Here is a 25,000-nt window from a genome sequence, read left to right as displayed (position 1 = left end):
ACCCTATGTCCAAAGGTTTGTGGACACACCTAATAGGGGTATTATGAGGATGTTTGTGCCCCTTTGATGCAAATTTGGCATAAAAAAGCCAAAACACCCCAAAAACCTGCTGTTAACATTCTACAATGGGCCACTTCACACCAGACTACTCGAAATGACTGTGTCAGAATTTAATTAGGAGGATTTGAAAAATTGGTGGATTTCCCATTTAAAACCCTGGATATTAGTGGCTGCGGCCGACAGTGTATCAGTACATCATCACTCACCACCAGCAAGAATTAGACTCACAATCTAGCAAGGAGGACAAACTACAATTTTCAATTTTAAAAGCCTTATGAAAAACGAATGCAGTGAATTCCAGCATCATCTGATAAACAGCAAGTCAGTAACTTTCAAGTGGTGAAAATATTAAATATTGTATTACATATTTATCAAAACGATTCAAGGGGGGAAATGAAAGGTGAGCTGCATTATTAATCACGGTCCTCCAGGGGGCAACACAGCCACACAGCCAGCCTGCTGCCTCCTGTCCTTTTGAAATATTAGAACAATATCTGGTACATTACAAACCCATTTTATTAACTTCAGGCCTCAGACAGACAGCCGAGCTTTCTGAATACTCAATAAAGCTGTAAAACATAGAAACTCCCCTCCTGCTGAATTCTAAAGACTGGACATCAGTTCACCCACTGGCCACTTTATTAGAAACCCTTACCTTGTGCTTTCACTCATTGGTCAGTTTATCAGAAACCCCTACCTTGTGCTTTTGCTCACTGGCCACTTTATCAGAAACACCTACCTTGTAGTTCTTCCCAACTACAGCAGATTCAGACGCGTTCAGCCAATCAGATTGCAGATCTCTACACTGCAGGCAGACCTCTGAGGGGAGCAGTGTGATACCTGGCCCACAGGTGAGACACAGCTTTAAATAGCGCAGAGACCCACCGTGCGATCTCTCTGACCTCTCCACCATCTGTCTCTGTAGAGATCAGACCGACCACACCCCCATCACACACACACACACACACACACACACACACACACACACACACACAATGATCTAACAACATAGGGAAAAGACAAACACATAAAAGTGTGGTCAGTGTTGTTGATCAGTAATTAATATTGGTATGTTATTGATAACTTATTGATAAGTGATTGATAGGTTATTGCTATGCTGATTAGAAGAGCACAGATGGAATCAGAATGGCTTGTTTATTAGTGGACTAAGGCAGGAGGCGGTAGCTGTGTTAGACTCAGCGGTACAGTTTAGTGTTCAGATTGTGGCGTTTCAGTCTGTTTAGGGTAATTAGTGATTATATAAATATTGATATTTAACGAAGTGAGTGTGTGTGTGTATGTGTGTTAAGTGTGTTAAACTCTTTGTGTGTGTTTATGGTGTAAATTGAACTGCATATTGATGCCTGGCCTGCAGCCTGTTTGGTGTGTGTTTCTCTTGCTCGCCCACGCTCACCCACTCACTCTCTCATTTCCCTCTGACATGTTCCTGTCATCCTCCGGCTCGCCGTGAGTGTGTGTATGTGTATGTGCACAGAGTGTGTGTATATGTGTGTCGTGACAACCATACACTTCATCCATTGCCCTACTGTCCCTCTCTCCCTCTCTCTCCAGTGGCTCTGGTCAAGGGGTGGATCTACATATTAGCCACTATAGTGCTTCCACTCACTGGCCACTTTATTAGAAACACCTACCTTGTGCTTTCACTCACTGGCCACTTCATTAGAAACCCCTACCTTGTGCTTTCACTCGCTGGCCACTTTATTAGAAACCCCTACCTTGTGCTTTCACTCACTGGCCACTTTATTAGAAACCCCTACCTTGTGCTTCCGCTCACCGGCCACTTTATTAGAAACACCTACCTTGTGCTTCCGCTCACTGGCCACTTTATTAGAAACACCTACCTTGTGCTTCCACTCACTGGCCACTTTATTAGAAACCCCTACCTTGTGCTTCCACTCACCGGCCACTTTATTAGAAACACCTATGTTGTGCTTCCACTCACCGGCCACTTTATCAGAAACACCTACCTTGTGCTTTCACTCACTGGCCACTTTATTAGAAACCCCTACCTTGTGCTTTCACTCACTGGCCACTTTATTAGAAACCCCTACCTTGTGCTTTCACTCACTGGCCACTTTATTAGAAACACCTACCTTGTGCTTTCACTCACTGGCCACTTTATTAGAAACACCTACCTTGTGCTTCCACTCACTGGCCACTTTATCAGAAACACCTACCTTGTGCTTCCACTCACTGGCCACTTTATTAGAAACACCTACCTTGTGCTTCCACTCACTGGCCACTTTATTAGAAACACCTACCTTGTGCTTCCACTCACTGGCCATGTTTGTATGTAATTGATCACTTTATTATGGTTTTCTTATTAGAACCAACCAGAATGGAGCTCATTTACATAAACCAGTCTTACAGGGACAGTCTATTTTAGGTGAGCTGTTTAAGTTAGGGAATGTCCTCAGATGACCGGGCAGCTGCAGAGGAGGAGAGTTCAGGTCAGCCTGTAGATCACAGCAAGCCCTCGCCTCCCAGCAGCGTCTGTGATGAGGCAATGCTGCCTCCTCCTCCTCCTCCTCTTCCTCAGCTCTCAGGATCTCACTGACAATGACGAATAAGCTTCCCATTAAAGCACTGTGAGGTCACAGAGATAAAGCACACACACAGCCTTACTGCTAAACGTGTGTGTGAACAAGAATGTGAGCTCCAGCATCCAAAACAACGTGGTCATTTTATCGGAAACACCTATATATACACATTATAAAGGTGCACTCTGTAGGGGTACAGTTACAGACTGTAGCCCCTCTGTTACTACTGTGGCACAAGAACAGAGATGCCTAATGATGGTTATAGGAGGAGGAACGTGTGACAGCACACAGTGCTGCAGCGCCCCCTACTGTGTTTGAGGCTGCATAGCTGCAGACTGGTCAGAGTGCCCATGTTAACCCCTGTCAAATGTCTCCTACAACGGCCCACCCTAATCTCACATGGGGTCCCATCTAGGAGCCATGTGGAGTGTCTAACCCATATGGGGCCCATGTTTAACCTTTCCTGGTCCTGGTGGGCATCCATATGTGGGGTCAACATGAAACCCATGGACAATACCCATACAGAGGCCCCACATGGGTAGGCTTATAATGTTATGGCTCATTGGTGGAGTTATGAGGTTGGTGTTTCTCATAAAGTGGCCAGACAGTGTGAGCAAGCAAATATAATGCAATAACAACATAACTGTAATAATTAGGAGGTTGAATGAACACCACAGAGGCGTATGCTGGTTTCCTCTTTTATATACACATTTATATTTATATACACTGTACAGATATGCCAAAATAAATCATCAACAGGTCAAATTATATTGTGCACATCACAAACTGCAGGTGCGATAAGGGGAACCTAGAGAAGAGGATGGGCTTCATCATTAAAACAGCACTTCATGTTAACACACACACACATACATACAAACTGGGAAGCATGGCCGTCACCATGTCCACTGATATATCTATTAACTTTAAGTCCATCTTTTCACATTAAAACATCTTTACTGGCTTTAAGAACACACACACACACACACACACACACATTCATACACGCCCATACACACACACGCCCATTTAAATGCTGGTTGTTTCAAAAGGTCAGAAGGTCAGGACATATAGACCACAGCTTTAGAACAAAACGGGCAGGAGAAAATGACCCAAACCCAAAATTCAAATGAAATTAGCACAGACAGATCCTCCCGTTAGCTGCCCGTTCACCTGCAGGGGGCTCACACTGCACACTGCAGTCGGAGTTGTCTGGAGTTTCTTATTTACTCTCACACTCTCAGCTCAGCGCGTTAGCACCCTCCACTGCCACGAGGCATCGCTCACAACACACGTCATCGGTCAAGGCCTAAATGTCCAGGGATTAAAAAATAAAGAATGGCTGCCATTCCCATTATGGATATATATATATATATATATATATATATATATATATATATATATATATATATATATATATATATAGTTATAGTTACAGATAGATATAGTGATCAGTCATAACATTAGAACCACCAGGTGAAGTGAATAAAAAGTGTCTAGACGACTGGGTCAGAAATCTAAAACATCAGGCAGGCCTTGTGGGGGGTTCCACCAAAAGTGCTCTAAGGAAGGACATCCGGTGAACCAGTAACAGGTTCAAGGACACTGATGCTCATAGAGGTCCCACCTCACCTCTTACAGGACTTAAAGGATCTGCTGCTAACATTAGTCTTGGTGCCAGACACCACAGCAGGACACCTTTAGAGGTCTTGTGGAGTCCATGCCTCAAGGGGTCAGAGCTGTTAGGCAGGTGGTTTTAATGTTATGGCTTATCAGTGTCTATATATAGTTATTATTATCATAAGATTTGAAGTTAAAAGTATCACTGTTATCAGTGGTGCATGTAAAATTTCAGTAAAAATGATAAACAATACATACTGGAAACACATACTGGGTTTCTGCACAGCAGTACAGAAAGCAGGCTTCACAGCTATAGTACAAATCATCACATCATAATAAAACATTATTTAATATTACTGGTATTAGAAATAATTATGTATCGTCATCATCATCATCATCACCACCTTCATCATCGTTATGTATATTATGATCATAATTCAGACTGCAGTTGTTGACGCTATTATTGTATTTTGTAACTGTGTGATTTTCTGCGCTTCTCTCTCTCTCCGTATTTTTGGCCTTGTGTTCACTTTGGTGTGTTTTTGTCCTTTAAGCACTTTGCTGTGTGTGTGAGAGTGTGTGTGTGTGTGTGTGTGTATCTGCGAGGGTGCGCTTGTCAGAGCTTGTTAGGGTCAGGAGGTCGCCGCTGACGTCTGGCAGAGACGCAAATCTAATGTCTGCATCTCACCCGTCCTGTCTGGCACTCGCAGCATCACAGCACACAGGGCAGCGAGTCAGCGCAGTGTTTTAGATACTCTAAACACACCGAGCATGTGTGTGTGTGAGCGTATGTGTGTTTGTGTGTGTGTGTGTGTGTCCTTATTCTTTCTTATTTGCCTCAGAAACTTCACAATCATTGTGTGTCAGTATTGCTTTTTCAGAAAGTGTCTTTATTAGAAGTGCAGACGATAACTTTGAGGAAAGGTCACGACCTTAAAGCCGTCTGCAGTCGTGTGGCACCGACATGTTTACTCTGCTACGTCTGCAGCGAACAGTCGCAACCCACAGACAGCAGACACTCATTTACCTGAACTTAGGGAAGAGCAGAGAACAGACAACCCTCTGACGTCTAACACGGGTCGAATAGAAGCCGATGGGCAGCTGCTGAACCCATTCAGTAAACATCTTACTGAAATATGTGTTTATTGGTGATTAATTACTATTAGTTAAGTTTTTATGGTAATTAATAACTTTTATACATTTACATTTTGACAACCCACACTGAACTGAGTTTAATGTAATCAATATTTCAAGTATTCTGAGAACAGTAAGAAATGATAAAATGATAAGCAACACAATGTGGTGACCTATTATTAATAATTAAAATGACCTGGTAGTGAGTTTCTTTAATTGCTTATTATTATGTTATTGGATTTGAGATTTAATCGCTTTTGAAATATTCATACTGGATATTAATGCTGTTAGAACTTCATACTGGATATTAATGGTATTAGAACTTCATACCGGATATTAATGTTATTAGAGCTTCATACTGGATATTAATGTCATTAGAACTTCATACTGGATATTAATGTTATTAGAGCTTCATACTGGATATTAATGTCATTAGAACTTCATACTGGATATTAATGTTATTAGAGCTTCATACTGGATATTAATGTCATTAGAGCTTCATACTGGATATTAATGTCATTAGAACTTCATACTGGATATTAATGTTATTAAAACTTCATACTGGATATTAATATTATTAGAGCTTCATACTGGATATTAATGTCATTAGAGCTTCATACTGGATATTAATGTTATTAGAGCTTCATACTGGATATTAATCTCATTAGAACTTCATACTGGATATTAATGTTATTAGAGCTTCATACTGGATATTAATGTTATTAGAACTTCATACCGGATATTAAAGTTATTAGAACTTCATACCGGATATTAAAGTTATTAGAGCTTCATACTGGATATTAATGTTATTAGAGCTTCATACCGGATATTAAAGTTATTAGAACTTCATACTGGATATTTTAAGGGCACTTAAGGAATTTCATACTGGATGTTAATGTTCTTAGAACTGGAAATCTGATAGTGATGTATTCCAAGTGTTTATGCCCTGGATTTAGCAGCTGCCCATTGAATTCTATTCTATGTGAAGGTTTACAGAAGCGCACTGAAACGACTGTATGTGGAAACGGGTGGTGCGATACAGAGGTAACAGATAGAGATCCGATTAAAATACGCTGGACTTTCCCTTTAATAACAGTGAGATTTTACTTCATGTTCAACACAATGATGAATATACACTATATGGACAAAAGTATTGGGACACATGGCCATTCATTAAAAAAGCACTGATCCTGCTTCTGTTGGAGTAACTGTCTCTACTGTCCAGAGAAGAAGACTTTCTACTAGATTTTGGAGGAGGAGCATTGCTGTGAGGATTTGATTGCATTCACCACCCCACCTCATTCCCAACTCATCCCATCCAAAAGTATGGGATGGAGCTCCAGAGAACACAGTTCTTTCACTGCTCCACAGCTCAATGCTGGGGGGCTTTACACCCCTCTACTAGCCCACACCTGGCATTAGGCAGCATGGAGCCGATAGAGTCATGTTTACTATCTGTTCCAAAGAGTCCTATTCTATTGGCAGTACTTCTCTACAGGGACTAGACAAGCATGTGTGTGCATTTAAATTAGCTGAATGCATTCATTAGAAGGGGTGTCCACAAACATTTGGACATATAGTGTGACATGTGACGTAGGTGGTGTTTAACAGACATGAATGAAAACGAGGGGCAACAAAAATGACATATTCTGAAATGACACACAGGACAACATGATCACACACACACAACCACACACACACACACACACACACACACACAAGCCTCAAAAGAACAGAAAACTGTCCCAGATAACATGCCCATATGACTGGACCCTACTGGGAAGCAGAAGGTTTTGTCCTCTGGGTTCCATATTGACCCCACATATGGATGCCCACCAGGGTCAGTGATGGGACCAGGAGGGGTTAAACATGGGCCCCATCTGGGTTTTACACTGCATACAGGGCCTAGATGGGACCCATGTGAGATGAAGCTGAGCCGAACGATAAGGACAATGTGGGAAGCCAAACTGGGAATCAGGACAATTTGTCCTCGGGCTCCATGAAGGCCCCACATACAGAAATAAGAATGACCCTAGGGGCATCCCCAGGGTCAATGATGGGACCAACAGGGGTTAAACTTGGGCCCTATCTGGGTTGTACACTGGATACAGGGCCTTGATGGGACCCCGGTGAGATTAGGGGGCTGTAACAATGAGGCCCATTTGGGAAGCCCTACAGATGTACACACCCACTCAGAACCCACCTAGCCCACGTTCCACCCATGTGAGCCCCAGGCTGGGGAGTTATGGTGTCTACTGGAGCATCACTGAAATCTCTCTCTGTTACAGAAATACTGAAAACACAGTTATCACACATTTATCGACCCACCACCCCCCCAAACACACACACACTCACACACACACCCAGTGTACATCATAAGGCATTCAGACACACAGGAACACGAGGACACACGTGAACTTCCATACACAGGTACACACGACTTACTCGTCACATGTTCAGCTTCTCCTCTGGCTTGCCTCTCTCTCAGCAGGAGCGCTGCTCTCTCAACTACTTCGGAAAGTGAATGGAAAGCGTTCAGGCCGAGGTCGGCCCCCCGCTGGCAGTGTCGCTGTGTTCCACTTAAGAGAACAATGTGGGTCCAAGATAAACAGGTGGCGCAGGGCTTCTACTGTTTAATGTATAGAAGAGGTGCGGCAGGGCTGCACAGTACATCACCGTCTTTGAGAGAGAAATCTTAGGGCCCTAAGAGCGAAAAGGGTTCTATGTAGTACTGAAAAGGGGTTCTATGACTATTGGATTTAGAACTTTCCACAAAAATAGGACTTTCCACCAATACAAATAACTTTTAATCATTTAAAAGGTTCTGCAGCTTGTAACGACAGTAGAACTCCGTTTGCTGCTCCATACAGAACCACCAAAACTAGAACTTCCCATCAAATTTTAAAGGTTCCCTATAGAACATCCTCAAAATAGAACTTTCCACCAAAGCAAAGAATCATTTAACCGTCCAACAGGTTTGAACAGGTTCTTTGATTTTTAACAAAAGTGGAATTCTTTTTAGCGTAAGAATCTGAGACACTGTGACAAGAACCAAACTGTGATGTTCTAGATAACGACTGGGTCAGAACATCTCCAAAACATCAGCAAGCAGGTCTTGTCGGATGTTCTCTCCTGGTATGCAGGGGTCAGTACCTACCAAAAGTGCTCTAAGGGACAGGGTCATGGGTGCTCAAGGCGCACTAATGCTCATGGAGGCCCCGTCCACCTCACAACTTACAGGACTTTAAGGATCTGCTGCATTGCCATCAGTAGCTGGAGCCTGAGAGAGCACCACAGGCAGGGCTCTCTTTGCGGGTGGGTAGATGGCGCTCTCTACCTTGATCACTCTTGGCCGGCACAGGCATCTGTTAGCACAGGTGTGGTGGAGCTAGGGACCCAGGTAGGTAGGTGTATGGCTTCACATGTATCTGAGGAGAGCAGTAATAGTGCTAGGCGGAGTTTTGAACGAGTGGGTTTTTTATAAGGGGGCACTTATTTTAAGGTGGTTCCTAAAGTGTAGTGATACCGATACTGCAGGCTAATCTTGGACCCCATCTTTAGAGCTTCATTAAAATCCTGCTCTGCTGCAGTACAGAGCAACATAATCCCAATACAGGACTTTGTATATATTGTGCAGCCCACATATACACAGACACACACACACACACATGTGTACACAAATACACACAAGCACACACCCACCAAAACACCCTCTCCACTCTGGAAGACCACTTCTGATTGGCCCTCTCCGTTTGACTTTGAAAGGAAAGCGATGAAGGACGACAGTAATGACAGCTCCTATAGCACGTCTGCCGGGCCTGATCTTTACCGGATTATTGGAATGTTTAGCATCTCTCGCGTTTCCTCCTAAACCCTTTGAACTCTCTGAACTGCTTTGATCCAGTCTGATAAAGTGAGTCTTTATTATTTCTCCATATTTTTTTTGTCTTGGAACGATCATTTTTTTTGTTTGTTTTTCAGTCACATCACGGCACCCACGGTACATACAGACGACGGGGAGGGAGGAGGGGGGGTTCCAGCAAAGAGGGGTTTCTGCACTTTTGTGCCAGGAAAAAAAAAAAAAACAGCCAGAGATGAGGAAAAAAGTTCACGTAGAGAAGTTCGTCTCTCCCTCCGTCACGTATTGCACTGCGATCGGATCCTTCCGGATCTTTTCTGTAGGTTTTTTTTTTTAGAATTATTAAAAGGAAAAAGGGCGAACATGAAGGAACGGATATGAAACCCATGGCAGTAGAAGGTCAGAGGGGGGTTATTTAGGAGGGCATTTATTTTTTCTTTCCAGCCGTTTAGTTGTAGGAGGTTTGATATAGTGGCAGTCACCCTGTTTGGTCGTCAGGCTGTTCCCAGAACACCCAAGCAGTCGAGATCTCAAGGTAGACGAGCCTGTTTTCCTCGGAACTACACAGGATCTTAAAAATCTTGGCAGTGCTTAGCCTCTTTTTGGTGAAAGGAAGAAAAGTGGGGCGTGGGAGGTCTCGGCAGGAGTGGAAAACGAGAAAAGTGGACGAACAGAAAACGGGGACCTCCACAGCCCCTCTGTGGAGTGTAAAGATAGAGAGAGAGAGAGAGAGAGAGAGAGAGAGAGTGTTGGATGGCTTTTGGTACCCGTGTTCAATCTTGTGCATATAAACAGGGCCTTGATTTTCTCCTCTCGGGGGCGGGGAAAGGGGCAGGACCTTTAAGCTTTGAGGGCGTGCCATTGGGCGACGGCAGTGCGAGGATGGCCCATCATATCCTTCCAGTGTTTTACCTCTGCTGGGCCGCTCTTCCATGAGAGATAGATCTAGTAGAGAGAGAGAGTGGAAAAATATACAGTAAAATTAATAATTTAAATATAAATAACTATACTAATACTATATATACCGCCCCCTACACTTCCTGTAGTGTATTACAGTCTGTCAGACTGAGCGTGTGGATCATATGAACATTATAGAGCATTATAGAGCGCCCCCTATGCTTCCTGTAGTATATTACAGTCTGTCAGAATGAGCGTGTGGATCATATGAACATTATAGAGCATTATAGAGCGCCCCCTACGCTTCCTGTAGTATATTACAGTCTGTCAGAATGAGCGTGTGGATCATATGAACATTATAGAGCATTATAGAGCGCCCCCTACGCTTCCTGTAGTGTATTACAGTCTGTCAGAATGAGCGTGTGGATCATATGAAAGTGAAATAGAGAATTTTAGAGACGTTCCCGTCCACCGTACCTTGCCTATGACATCGTTGCGGCTCAGTCTGTCCTTGTCCATGACTGTGATGACGATGGTGGTTTCCCGGAGGACATGAGCAGGGACGTCGAAGGGAAAGGACTCGTTGAAGACGGGGTTCAGACACCTCTTCATCACCACTGTCTTTTTCTTCTCCACCCGCTTGTCTTTGTGCATCAGCCACACTTTCACATAGGGGTCTATAAAGCACATAGGTTTATGGACAAAAGTATTGGGACACCTGCTCAGTCATTGTTGTTTTCTGCTTTTTTTGGACTAACTGTCTCTACTGTCCAGGGAAGACTAGATTTCTACTAGACTTTGGAGGGGCATTGCTGTGAGAATTAGATTGCATTCAGCAACAAGAGTGTTGGTGAGGTCAGGATGTTGGATGATCACCACCCCACCTCATCATCCCAAAAGTACTGGATGGAGCTCCACCACCATCATTCCAGAGAGCACAGTTCTTTCACTGCTCCACAGCTCCTCAATGCTGGGGGGCTTTATACCCCTCTAGCCCACTCCTGGCATTAGACAGCATGGTGCCAATAGAGTCATGATGGTGATCTGCTCCAGGGAGTCCTATTGTATCTGCAGAGACTAGACAATCAACATCACTCCAGGCCTTCTGGAGGCTCTAGATACGACACTGGCTGTGAATGTCATGTGGTGGTATGAGCAGAGAAGCAGCACCGTTAGCAGAAGCTGGGGACCTTAGCTGATGTTCTGGAGCACCTGTAATGCAGCTGTCTGTGCAGCTGTCCCTGTTCCAGCAGGCGTGTGCTCAATTACAACGCCTCAGAACCCTTCAATTATATCATTACATCAAAGCACAGCGAGTCCACACATCTCACGTCTTAGCCAGTCAGCTCTGCAGCTCCTTACTAGCGTCCGTACCTGAGGTGCCGCCGATGTCCATGGCTTTGAGATTGCGCGCCTTTATGATGTTCACAGTGATGATGTTAGCCGTGGGATTATAACACAGAGACACCAGCAGATCACCTCGACTCCCCTACACACACACACACACACACACACACAGACACACACACATACAGTTCAGCAAACCGGTGCTTAAAGGCTCACAGATGAAGAAGAATTCCACTGATTTTTACAAACTCTGATCTCTGTACAGTGGAGGTGAATGGAAGCAGGTGTCGGTCGCCATGACTACAACACAGATACAGCCCATAATTTATCTCCTATCCAAACCCAACAGTGAAGCTACAACACGAGTCTTCTGAGTTTTATATGGAGTGATGATGATGATGATGAAGGTAAAATAGTGAATAGAGAATCTGAACTAATGCAGTTTTCTTTAGGGACTACTTTCTGTAGCCGCACTACACCCTGCAGCATGTATCCCTCCATCATTTTAATGATCTGATTTTAAAAGCAGGTTCTAGAGCCGAACTCTTCTCAGAACTCTGGTAGAACCGTGTCTCAGGCATCAGGCAGCGTCTTCATCACCATTAGGTGAAGAACTTTCTGTGAGGAGCTTTTATTATTAGAGCTTCAGACGTCTGCTTCCCTTCTCCTCCACTGTAGAACCACAGCTCTGACTGCTGGGGGAGCTTATCTAGAACCTCCACTGTAGAACTCCAGCTCTGACTGCTGGGGGAGCTTATCTAGAACCAAGCGTTTAACGCCAAACTCCCCCCCCGAACCCCCACTCATGCTGTGAGGAGGATTTAATTGCATTCAGCCTAATGAGGGCATCAGTGGGGTCAGGTACTGATGTTGGATGGTTGACTCCATCATCACTCCCAAGAGGCTTTATACCCATCCAGCCCACACTCGGCGCTGGGCAGCTAAGGCACAATGTTTTGACTACAGCGCCTCTGACGTGTTTCTATATTCGACCATCAGCGCAGGTTACAAAGCCCAGAATCCTTCACTTCAGCACTCACAGCGCAGTGTGAGACCCATTACACCGCTCCACAGGTGAATATTAACCTGAGAAGAGTGCGACTGTACCGGCTAATGGCTCACTTGTCTGCCTGTTGTTCCGTTGTGTAAGGCTGAGATTGGTGACAGCACGCAGCTTGAATGCCATTACACGAGGTCTGAAAAGCACCACATGCTCCCCTCCATACAAAGCACAATTAAGTAATTATCCTCGACTCCGCGGCCCCATCCAGCCTCGCTCGCACTGCTTTTACAAGCCAGCGCTCTTTTTCCTATCACAGCCGGCAGCACCAGGTTCTGATCGTTATGGTGTCCCGACCCCACCTCTTCCTGATCACTGGTCATTAGAACCACACTCTAATATTCATTAGTGTATATTAGTCTGTAGCCATAATCTACATTATACACACACACACACTCACACACACACACTCAGAGCGTCACTCACGCTGCCGTCGCTGCATGGTTTTAGCTCCTTCCAGAAGGTCTGCATGTGAGCCAGGTCGATTTTGTTTAAGGGGATGGAAACCTCTCCTATTGGGTCGTTCCTACTGAAGCGGTCGTAGTCCAGCACCTGCAGGTACAGAGTACGCTGCACTACCTTCTCATAGGGGAAACCTGAGAGTCAGAGAGAGAGAGAGAGAGAGAGAGAGAGAGAGAGATTAGCAGCTATTCATGTGCAAAATACAGCCTTCAGATGGCCTAGGTCAGCTCACAAAGCTGAAAAACGGTCAAATATGGAAAATTGAAATACATAATTAATAAAAACAAATAGACATTTTACGCGTGACTGAGGAACTGTGATCCGGGAATAACCCCAAAGTGCCTAAAAATGTGCACAAGTCCCATCACCAACACCCAAACTAAACCTTAATATACAAGCCACTGGGCTCTAAGGGCACTACTACCAGGGTCCAGTTCCTTCAGTCCCCCCAAACTTCCCCTTCCCCTTTTCAACCAATTTGGTACTGCCAATTACCCCTCCCACTCATAGCTCCCCCAAGCACTAGCAATGCTCGCGACCATCGAACCATAGTGGTAGCACATTAGACCACTGAGCCACTCAGAGCCCCCAAACTGAGCCCTTTTGAGCCTCCACCTGGAGGTCAATTGGTCACATACACTGCTGTGGGAGGGAGTGTCCCCTTGTCCCCACCTCCTTACTGCCACTATATATATATATATATAAACAGACTAAATGATATATTGAATGATGTTCTATGATCTCTCGCTTTTCCCTTCTCCGAGTAAATGGCCACCCAGCCCGACCTGCTGGAAGATTGCCCGCTGATGTCCCCTCTACCTGCGTCAGACCAGCTGCCACCTACCAGTACAACCAGCAGGCCCCCCACCCACCACCACCCATACCAGACCAGCAGCTCACCCTCCTACCAATGCTACCTGTCTAATGACCATGTTAAACCTAAATGGACTTTTGACTATCTGCACTGTTAATATCACCACTATTAACTATCTACAGCATTAATTATTAATATATTATGATTATGATCAGAGCAGTATAGATGGTTTGGTAACTTTTATCAATAATTAATAAATAGTTCTCATCAGAGGAGGACGGGTCGGGTCCCCTTGTGAGTCTTGGTTCTTCCCGAGGTTTCTTCCTCCAGCCCTGAGGGAGCTTCTCCTTGCCACTGTCGCTGTTGGCTGCTCACTGGTCTTTGATCCTTCATGTCTTCTTACGTTATTTCTTTTTTTTCTGTCTTTTATTAATTACTAATTATGTAAAGCTGCTTTGAGACAACAACAGCTGTAAAAAGCTACACAAATGAATTTGACTTGACTATAATATATGATATATGATATATGATGTGCGCCTATTGTCTACATGCTGCTCTGGACAGACTAGGAAACCCCCTTCTGGTGATGTATCTTGATAGGAGGGGCTAAAACTGCTTGCTTGTGGATTTTGGGGGCTGTACAGAAAAGGCCGCAGAGGTATGTATATGCTCATGCTGCACTTAGAGGTTAATGGTTTATTAATATCACTATAAAATTTCGGTAGCATATGTCTGTAAATTGAAATATTCAAAAATCCAAAACGGTTCAAATGCTCCTCTCAAATGCTTGGAAGCCTCACCTTCAAACAGAAAGGTTTCATTCCAGTGAGGGTTGAGGTTCTTCCTCTTGACCTTGGTCTCCAGCTTGTGCTTCTTATCTGGCAGAAGGTAGATTTTGACAAATGGATCTGAGGTTCCAGAGAAATCTTTGGCCGGGAGGTCTTGGCCTTTGAGTATTTTCACGGTGAGGGTGGAGTCCTGGAAGCTGTAGCCCACACTGAACTGGATCCGCCCAAGCTTCTCACACACTGGGCCTTCATGTTCTTCCTCTTCAGAACCAGGAGATAACTGAGAGAGAACGGTAGAGAGAGAGAGAGAGAGAGAGAGAGAGAGAGAGAGGTTGAAGGCTGCATATTATGAATGCACACATCCAGCCTTGAGGTGGATGGGCTATGACATCTGTAGCCACGCCGGGTCAGTCAGCTTCTGTCAGCCAAGAACAGAAAGCTGAGGCTGCAGCGGCTCGGCACAGGCCCACCAACACAACAGACATTTGTCCTGTACATTTATGTCTGAACTGCTTTTAAAACAATACCCAATCCAGACACTGAGCAGCCAATCAGAACAGAGGCCATTTGCATATGTCAATCTTAACGGCACAGTTACACAACCAGCATGAAAGCAAATTTACGCCCCCAATTTAAGGCCCGCCACACGTCCATGCCACCTGTCTGTACTGATACTGTGTACTGATACTGATACTGATGTGTCCTGGCCGGCCTGACCAGCCCTGTGTTCTGTGTGTGAAGCAGTGCCGGGTCAAATTCACTAAATTCCACAAATCTCAGCCCTGATCTGAGGCTCCAACTTGGGCTCTAAGAGCAGCACAAGGTCTCAGTTCCACAGCCCTCTGGCACCCTTTCAAAGTGGAAGCACCATCATTAGGCATCATCAGAGGCTGTTTTTTAAAAGAAAAATGCCCTGCCACCCACATAATGACAGGCAGTCCCCCATAGCACTGCGTTCCAGCTCTAATTACTGTCCTCTCACTGAAACCAGCTCTCTTTGACACGGCTCTGTGTGTGTGAGCGACTGGAGTGTAGGAGAGTGCCACACACACCCCGTATTTACTGCACAGCGTGGTTAAAAGTTAATGCCCTCTCAAAACAATGCTGAACTTGAGAGCGGTGGGTGAGGAGCATAAAACGAGAGGGATGGGCGAACTGGGAAGACCAGAGAAAGACACGCACATATTAGATGTGGGATCTTGTCAGAACATTGACAGGACCTGTATGCATTATGTATATATGTAAGTATCTATATCCAAAAATCCTATATGTATTATAAAATATTAGCCATTTTTCATTATATATATGTAAGTACCATATGCAATAATATATTCTATTTATTTTATATATAGTATATATATAGATATACATATATATAAGAAATGTATATAATGTATTATTTACATGTATCTATTTGTAATGTTAATAATGTCAGATGTGTTTTATATAAATAAAATGACCCACAATAAAAAAAATATATATACACAGAATATATTTTGTATAATATATACAATACAATATAATATATATATATATATATATATATATATATACAGAATCTATAAATATATAGAAAATATCATTCTTCATATATATATATATATATATCATAATTACAGAGCATAGGTAATAATACATTATTTGTATAATTATTATATTATATATAAGCATTAACAATATGTAACAATAGGTCCAAAAATGTATATATATGTCCCACAGCATAACTGGCCACTTTACACACACACAACCACACACACACACACACACACATATATTTTTATGTATGTATATCTATACGTAATGTATTTATTAGTCCCATATGTGCACCTCCATTCAAATGTTTGGAGTAATTAATTTCAATAACATGAAACTACCACTCTCTCTCATACACACACACACACACACACACACTTTATCCTCTTACCATCAGCATGTCGCTGGTGACGGAATTGGCCAGGTCAGAGACTGAGGAGTTGGCGTCTGTGCGGCGGCTCTCATCTGGAGTCTGGCCTTTGGGGCTGCTGCCGGGTTTATTCCCAATCGCCCTGAGGGAGAAACGGAGGGATGTGTGGTCAGCACAGGGCACTGAGGGTCAACTTGTTCTTCTGCGAATGCTCTGCCCAAAACATATGAGAGAAATTGAGAACCAGTTTAGATATAAGAGTGTTTTGGAAATGTTTCAAACACACTGCTGGGGTTTTCACACATCTCAGGGTCTCCGCTGAGACAGGAATAGTCTGCCAACCAGAAGCGTCCGGCCAAGAGCGGCACTGTGGTCAGACACCGACCACCGGTGAAGACCTGGAGGACGACTTATACACACACTGCACATCAGCAGATGGGCTGCAGTCTCCAACTGTCCACCAGCAAGGTGCAGCTTTGAGGGAGAGGTATGGGGGGGCGGGGGATTAAAACTGAACACCTGTAAAGCACACCTGTAGGGTAGATGTTTCTGCTAAACTGGCCAATGAATGCATATTCACAGTGGATGTTTCTAATAATCTGGACACTCTGTGCAGATGTGAGGGTAAATCTCTGCTCCTAAATCTCTCCAGCTGCAGTAACGAGGAGCTGCCAGAGGGGGGTGACGGACGCCTGACTTTTGCACGTTTTTCCTCAGGGAGAAAACCAGTAAAGAAGCAGGAATATGGGCTGTTGGCACGGCAACCGTCTGCGAGAAAGCATGTCTACCTGGCATGGGTGGGGGGGGGGGGGGAGGGGGGCAGCAGTGTGAAGATGAGGGCAAAGGAGATGCTTTCTGACGGGTGTCACACACACACACACACACACACACACACACACACACACTGAAGCACACTACTCATTCTGGTAGACTCGTGTTCAATTCTGTCCTGAAAGTAGTTTCCATCAGAGGATCCCAGAAAGAGCAATTTCCTGTGGGATAATGATGATGAGGATGACACGCTCCGGCCCGCTGCGGTTGGTGTGACCAGCACAGCTGTTGGAGAAACCCTCAGAAACACATCTCGCTCTCCCACTTTCAGCCTCGTTCTCTCTGCAGCAGCTTACGGCACAAACTGCCTTCTGCTCCACAGGTGCATTTCACTCCAGGGCCGTGTTCTACAGTCCTGCGCTGTTTAATATTTCATACCTTCATCACTTCATCACTATAATACTATAATCTTATCAGTATATTATAATTTATTTTAATTATGTGTAAAATGTATCATTACAAACAATCTATACTTTATAATTACATTGAAATTTGTTTTTATTTGGTGTCTTGAATGAAAAAATGGGGATTAAAAAATTATTAGAAAGAATTAATAAAAGAAAGAATGAATTCTTGTTATTATATGATGTTATTATACTATAATATTATTTTTATTTAATTAATTTAATTATTTTCCAATTTATTACTTCTAATATTGGAATATAGTTTGACAAAAAAAAAATATATATAAAAAATACAATTATATTATTTCATTTTAATAAAAAAAAACATATGAAATATCAATCTATCTAAATATATATTAATTTAGTAAATACATACCGTCTTTTGCAAACATACCAGGGGTGCATACACATATACACACAGTAACACAGGAACCCCCTGTTCTGACACTGAATGTCAAAGGTCATATTAATGTCAGAGTCGCTGCACAGTAGAGCAGTGCTCCGCCTCTGGCAGCTGCTTAGAGGAGCCCATTGCTGCTGATTGTTGGGACGAGGTTTGAGGGGTGACTGACCTTCCTCACGATGACTGCATACAGCCCAACAATTAGCCATAACAAGCTAATTAAGCTCTGAGACCTAATTAAAGTCTCTTGGGGTGCTTTTTGTATGCTACTGAGTTCAGGTGTCTGATTCAGTCCCATTCAGCTGAATAAATTATTCAGGTGAATAAACTCCAGCCTCTAGTCCTGCAGTCTGCCTTTCTTTCACACATCAGTGAAAGAACGGGAGGTTCTGAAGAGCTCACTGAACTCCAGCGTGGTTCTGTATGTAATAGGAGACACCGCTGCACCATCAACTACAACACCAAGTCAGCTGGTGAGATTTAGACCTTCCCTCCTCGATCTTCCTCCATCAGCTGTGAGTGGTGTTATTATTGAACAGTGGAAAAGTTTAGGAGGAACAGCTCACAGAGAGCAGCTCAGTATCCACCGAGTGTCTGTCAGACCACGTAAAGTTACAGAGCGGGGTCAGGGCCGAGTGCTGAGCTCAGAGCAGAGTGCAGAAAAGCCTCCAACTGACTCAGTAACTGCAGCAGAGCTCCAGACCTGCTGCTGCTGCTGGTAGAGCTCAGAGCAAAGGGGGACCAGCTCCATATTAATACAGCCTATGGGGTTAGAATGGAGGGTCATAAAAGCTCCTGTGGGTGTAATGTGTAGGTGTCCCAATACTTTTGTCCATGCAATATTCTTTGCTTTTAAGCCGAATTAAAATGTTTCTTAACAATGGCTAATAAAAGCTCCTGTCCAACAATTAGCATCGATTAGCATTAACATTATGCTAATGAGACTGAGCTAATTAGTGATTGCTCATTTTCATTCATCGTTTGCCACGCCAGCACTTTTCATCCAGACTGGCTCTTTAAAGCTCTGCTGTGTTCTGTGGCTCTGTGCTGATGTGGAGTGTGTGCAGTATCCCTGTTCCACTGAGATATGCATATTTAAATGTGCGCCTGCAGTCACTGGGTAATGTGTGCTTCTACACTATCAATTATGAAAATATCCAGCGTTTCCTCCACCATCGGGCCCTCCACACGCAGGACTGAGCAACAGGAAGGAGGCCAGGGGAGTGCTTTTCTCTCTCTGCGTCTGAAGGACGACGTTTCAGCAGCATTCATGCCTCCAAATCCGGGTTTGCATGGGAATAAAAAGCAGCGCATGAATAAACCGAAAATCTCCATGTTGCTCTTTGTTCAGCGGCGGAGGTCAGCGAGTGACCGCGGCCGTAACTTTCTCACGGGGTGAAAGTATGATTATGCAATCGTGCCATTTTCAAAAGCCAAGGCTACCTTTGGAGATGATATGAGCCTTAAGTGACCCGTCTGAGCAGGAGCTGCTGCTAAGGTCAGGCAGTAGTGGACGAAACGGAGTGTCCAGGGATGGCCGTTACAGTCTGCCTTAGACAAGATAGCTGTTTTCACCGTTAGTGTTGGACCCAGATGGAATTCGGCCTCCGCCTTTAACCCATCCGTGCAGTGAACACACAGAAACACACACACCGGTGAGCAAACACACACACTGTGACCGTGTGGCAACAGTGGCAGCTTGCTGAGCCTGGGTATCGAACCCACAACCTATTCATCATAACCTTGTCATCAGATAATCAGGCAATCAATGCAATCCTCACAGCAATCTAGTGGAAAGTCTTCTTCCCTTTTAGACAGGTACTCCAACAAATGCAGGATCACCTCCTTCCCCTTGATTTCAGAAGAAACAATGAATGAGCAGGCGTCCCAATACTTTTGTCCTGATAGTGTATTACATTGTTTGTGATTCTAAGTGTTGTTATGAAGCTGAGTAGAGTGAAGTGAAGTGTGTGTGTGTGTGTGTGTGTGTGTATGAGTGTGTGTGTAAGTGTGTAAGTGTGTGTGTGTGTGTGTGTGTGCGGGTGAGGGAGTGTTATTCTGGGCGAGAGTGCTTGTGTAAGAGCAGCAGGGATTTGGGGGGCTGGAGAAACACTTCATATTTCTGAGGCGCATCAAAATGAAATTAGCATGAACAAGCTAAAAAAGCCCCCCGGAGGTCCGGCGAGGAGACGTACAACTGACAATCTCTTTCCCTCCTTCCTCTCTCTCTCTCTCTCTCTCTCTCGCGCCCCACCTCTCTCGCTTACTCTATTGGTCTCTCTCGCTCTTTCTCACTCTTTCCCAACTTCCCATGTCTGTGTGGGACCTGTACAGGTAGCCTTACTGGGAACCAGCATGTTTTGTCCTTGGGTTCCACGTTGCCCGCACACACGGATGCCCACCAGGGTCAGTGATGGGATCAGGAGGGGTTGAACATGGACCCCATTTGGGCTTCACAACTGCATATGGGACTAGATTAGAGGTGGGATTAAGGTGGGCTGTAACGATGGGGCCCATTTGGGAAGCCCAACTGGGTCCCAGTTACAACAACAGATGTACAAACCCACTCAGAGCCCATGCCCACCTGGAGCCCACCTGTCTCTCTCTCTCTCTCTCTCTCTCTCTGCCATCGTCTGTTAAATTGCCTGCCATGTTCTCTATACTGTGCCATGCCTGTTTGTTTGTATATGATATGTAGGTGTGTGTGTGCGTGTGTTTGTGTGTGTGTGTGTTTACTGTGATCCCTGCAGGTCAATTAGCGCTGGCCTATGAGATGCTTGTGTTTACATACAGAAACACAAACATGGCCCCTAAGCAACTTTAATGTGTGTGTGTGTGTATGTGTGTGTTCATGCATATAATGTGTATGTGTGTGTGTGTGTGTGTATGTGTGTGTTAGCATTTGTGTCAAGCTCAGTTATGCAGCACACATACATACAAATATAGGTGTGTTTGTGTACTTGTATGTGATTGAACCAGGCGTCGGTTGCCATGGCTACAACACAGATATAGCCATGTTGTCTAATGCCAGCCGTGGGCTAGAGGGGTATATATAAGCCCCCCAGCATTGAGCTGTGGAGCAGTGGAGGAACTGTGTTCTCTGGAATGACGGTGGTGGAGCTCCATCCAGTACTTTTGATGAATTGGGGATGATGAGGTGGGGTGGTGATCATCATCATCCAGCATCCTGACCTCACTAATGCCCTTGTCGCTGAATACAATCAAATCTTCACAGCAATGCTCTGCCACAATCTAGTAGAAAGCCTTCCTTCTTCTCTGGACAGTCGAGTTTACAGTTACTCCAACACAAGCAGGATCAACTGTTTTAATCCCCTTATTGTAGTAAGAAACAATAAATGAACAGGTGTCCCAATACTTTTGTCCATTTCGTTTATAATGGTTCTTTATGGAATTAAGAGCGGTTCTCCTCAGGCGTCGCTCAGGCAGAACCTTAATTGCTGTGAGTCCATAACGCATTCAGATACGGCCTCACATCAGTGCTCATACTCGGCGGAGGGTGCCGGGGAGAAAAAATGGGGGTGAGAAAAGAAGGACAAGGTGACAGATGTGATGATACGAATGAGGAGCGGGGCGAGAGTGAGAGAGAGATGGAGAGAGAGAGAGATAGAGTGAGAGAATGGAGAAAAGAGGTGAAATGATGTGACAGCAATCCAGAGAAAAGTGAGAGCGAGTGAGAGAGCGAGAGAGGGAGAGTGACACCGAGGAGAGAGAGGAAAGATTAATGTCTGAAGGCAGTCCCGGAGCAATGGAAGGGGCGAAAGGGGAGGCATGAAGGGAAAGAAGCAGGAGTGTGAAGGATGAGAGTGACACTGCAGGGGCGTGTTTATACATCTACGCATGAGTCACAAAGCTCGAACCGGCGATTCCTGGCTGTGACTGAACGGGTGAAGCAGCAGAGTCGGCCAGTTTGTGATGGATTGTTCTCTCCTGGACCAGTACGGCCACGGCTCCTCAGAAAAACACCCTCAGACGTACTGTCAGCCTTCAGGGATGTCCAGAACCCATCCAGTTAGTTAGTTGGCGTTTCCAGTTGGCGTATACTGCTTCTTAAAGCAGCCCTCAGGAACCCACATGTTGTCCAAAGTGTTGGGCTGGTGCAAAATATGGACCATCCGGGGTTGCAACTCCTCCTGATCCATGAGATGCTGAATGGTACTCCATCCCTCAACTGAGCTTCATCTCCACACTTTATACCCCAGCCCAAAGCTGTGCATCTCACGAGCTGATGTTGGGCACTGCACATGCTGAGCAAAGGCATATGTGTGTTCTCCAGAGCGTCCCATTTTACTGCTAGTGTTTTTCTATGGAGATTACACTGCTGTGTGCCTGCAATTTAGCACCTGTGCCTGGACCAGTGTGCCCGAAACACTAATTAGAAGGGGATTATAGACACGTTTAAACGGACAGGGCCGGTTTTCCAGACCCAGACTGAGTTTAAGCATTGACTAAAACCTGTTCCCATTGGGAACTTCACCACTGGAGCTGTGTTTTAGCCCTCAAGAAAGCTATGGAACTGCTCAAAGCATGGCTCCTGCCACCGTAGAGCTTTTCATCTCAGAGATGTCGCCATGTGCGCTGGATTCTACAGTATTAGGGCCCAGAGTCGGTAAAGTGGGGGATAATCCAGGAACTGAAGAGAAGTACGCTGTGCCATGCACTGAGGCTCGAACTGCAATTAGCGTTTGAAAATCAGACAGTGTAATCTCACACTCCCTAGCAGCTCTCCATTAGTCCGTTCCCATGGATTAACATCACAGAGCTACCTGACTTCACTTCCTCATTCACTGACTTCATCCAGGAGAGCGATCGCCTTGTAGCAAATTAGAAGAGTCTAGTTTCTGATGTTTCGTGTGAGGAAGAGGCGGTAATGAAGTGAGAAACAGGCTTTAGCAGATTGTTATGGATATTATATTAATCAGAAATCCCTCCAGACAAAGCCAAGAGCAAAAATAACCATCTACCGAGACCAGACAACTACATTTCTGAAAGGGGCAAGATCATCATCATCATCATCATCAAAATACAATTCAGACGGCTTAATCCTTTTCTGGGAAACCGGCCCTATCCTAATTCCAAAAGTTTGCGGACACCCCTTCGAATGAATGCATTCAGCTACTTTAAGTTGCACCCATTGCTGACACAGATGTGCAAATGCACATAAACAGCTTGTCTAGTACTGCCAATAGAATAGGACTCTCTGAAGAAGAGAAACCTAAACAATGACCCTATTGGCTCCATGCATGACTCACATCCAGGCGTGGGCTAGAGGGGTGTATATAAAGCCCCCCAGCATTGAGGAGCTGTGAAGCAGTGGAAGAGCTGTGTTCTCTGGAGTGATGGATGGTGTTGAATTCAATACTTTTGGGAAGAGTTGGGGATGATGAGGGTGGGTGATGATCATCATCCAACATCCTGACCTCAGTAACGCTCTTGCCGCTAAATGTAATCAAATCCTCACACCAACGCTCCTCCTCCAAAATCTAGTAGAAAGTCTTCTTCTCTGGTCAGTAGAGACAGTTACTCCAACAGAAGCAGGATCAGCTCTTTTTCTAATACCCTTGATTAAAAAAGAAATAATGAATGGGCAGGTGTCCCAATACTTTTGTCCATATTGCGTATTAATCCATATTAGTTTGGTGAACAGCTGTGCTTTGTACTTTGTGAGATGTATGGGATTTATATTGCTCGTTTGTCCTCTATGGACATTCGACCCTGTCCTATGGCATCCCTCAAAGCACCTTTATTTTATTTTTAATGGTGGATGCACATCTGTGTCCTTCTAAAGGTCAGATTTTGTGACCTTGAGGCAGGCAGCAGTGCAGGACCGTCCCCTATGGGAGGTAAAGGGAGTGTTTAAATGAATGATTAAATGAATAGGATTAAGAATCAGAATCAGAATCAGATCAGATTTAATTGGCGGCACCAAAATCTTCTTCTCTCTGCAACCTTTCTTCACGCCCCTCTCACTCGGCTGCTCGAGTCTGAACCACGCCGAGGATAAAAAAAGCTAAGAAAGAGCAGTTACATAATCCCACAGCCTTTGAGGATTCCCTCCTCTCAGTGTGTGTGTATATATATGTGAGTGTGTGTGTGTGTGTGTGTGAGTGTGAGCGCTGCCGCCCATCTCTAAATGGCAGTGGAAAGTAATTGAATAGGAATTAAACGGAGCCGTGCAGTGGCAGGTGTCCAGCTAACTAACAGTGACGTGTGATCGAATGTGAGACACAGCCGGGGAGACGGTGGCCATGCACTGCTCTGATATCAACACTACCTTCAGGTCGGAGCTATTTTTAGGACCCGTTTCTCAAACCACTTCGCACAAAAACACAGCAAACGTGGTGTCTCCAGATGCCAAACATCTGCAGCAGCTCTGGACACAATAACTGACACATGTTTACTGGTTATACTGGATTATACGTCATTTAGTGATATTTCTATAGAATCTATGAATCTATGAATCTCTTTAAACCCCTACAGATCGAGGCCAGTGCCTCGATGCAGCAGCACTAGTCAGCCAACACGTTCGGACGAAAGCATTGGACCCCCATCTCTGATACATCAGGTGCCGGCCAGCATCACAATGAGATGACGAGTGAGGGGAGAGAGAGCGCCTATCTATCTACCCACCTGGAGAAATCATGGCCGGTTGTGCCCTCTCAGGCTCCGGCTGCTGCTGACGTCATCGTCTTTGTCTGCTGAGGCGCCCAACAGCAGAGCCATAAAACAGGCGGTGAGACAAGTCGATTCTAAAACCCCAAAACTGTTACATCACAGTCTTGCCTGGTTATATTTACACCCTCAACATTTACATAAACCCCGCCCACTACCGTAAGCTCTGG

General features: G+C 44.7%; 1 protein-coding gene across 1 annotated transcript in view; it reads right to left on the bottom strand.

Moving 5' to 3' along the window:
* Positions 1 to 5,882: 5,882 nt before the first annotated feature.
* syt7b (synaptotagmin VIIb) overlaps positions 5,883 to 25,000 on the bottom strand; it is a 78,919-nt gene continuing 59,801 nt past the window's right edge. The window contains exons 10-15 of the mRNA XM_072660047.1: positions 16,524 to 16,644; positions 14,612 to 14,879; positions 12,962 to 13,131; positions 11,503 to 11,617; positions 10,606 to 10,805; positions 5,883 to 10,176 (exon numbers count right to left, since the gene is read on the bottom strand). Of these exons, the coding sequence (XP_072516148.1) occupies positions 10,072 to 10,176; positions 10,606 to 10,805; positions 11,503 to 11,617; positions 12,962 to 13,131; positions 14,612 to 14,879; positions 16,524 to 16,644 (979 nt within the window). The 3' untranslated portion in view covers positions 5,883 to 10,071. The remainder of the gene's footprint in view (positions 10,177 to 10,605; positions 10,806 to 11,502; positions 11,618 to 12,961; positions 13,132 to 14,611; positions 14,880 to 16,523; positions 16,645 to 25,000) is intronic.

This window comes from Salminus brasiliensis, chromosome 17 (assembly GCF_030463535.1).
Source record: "Salminus brasiliensis chromosome 17, fSalBra1.hap2, whole genome shotgun sequence".
Taxonomy (NCBI): Eukaryota; Metazoa; Chordata; class Actinopteri; order Characiformes; family Bryconidae; genus Salminus; species Salminus brasiliensis.
Note: the sequence above shows the minus strand (reverse complement) of the source record. Positions and strands in the feature narration are given on the sequence as shown.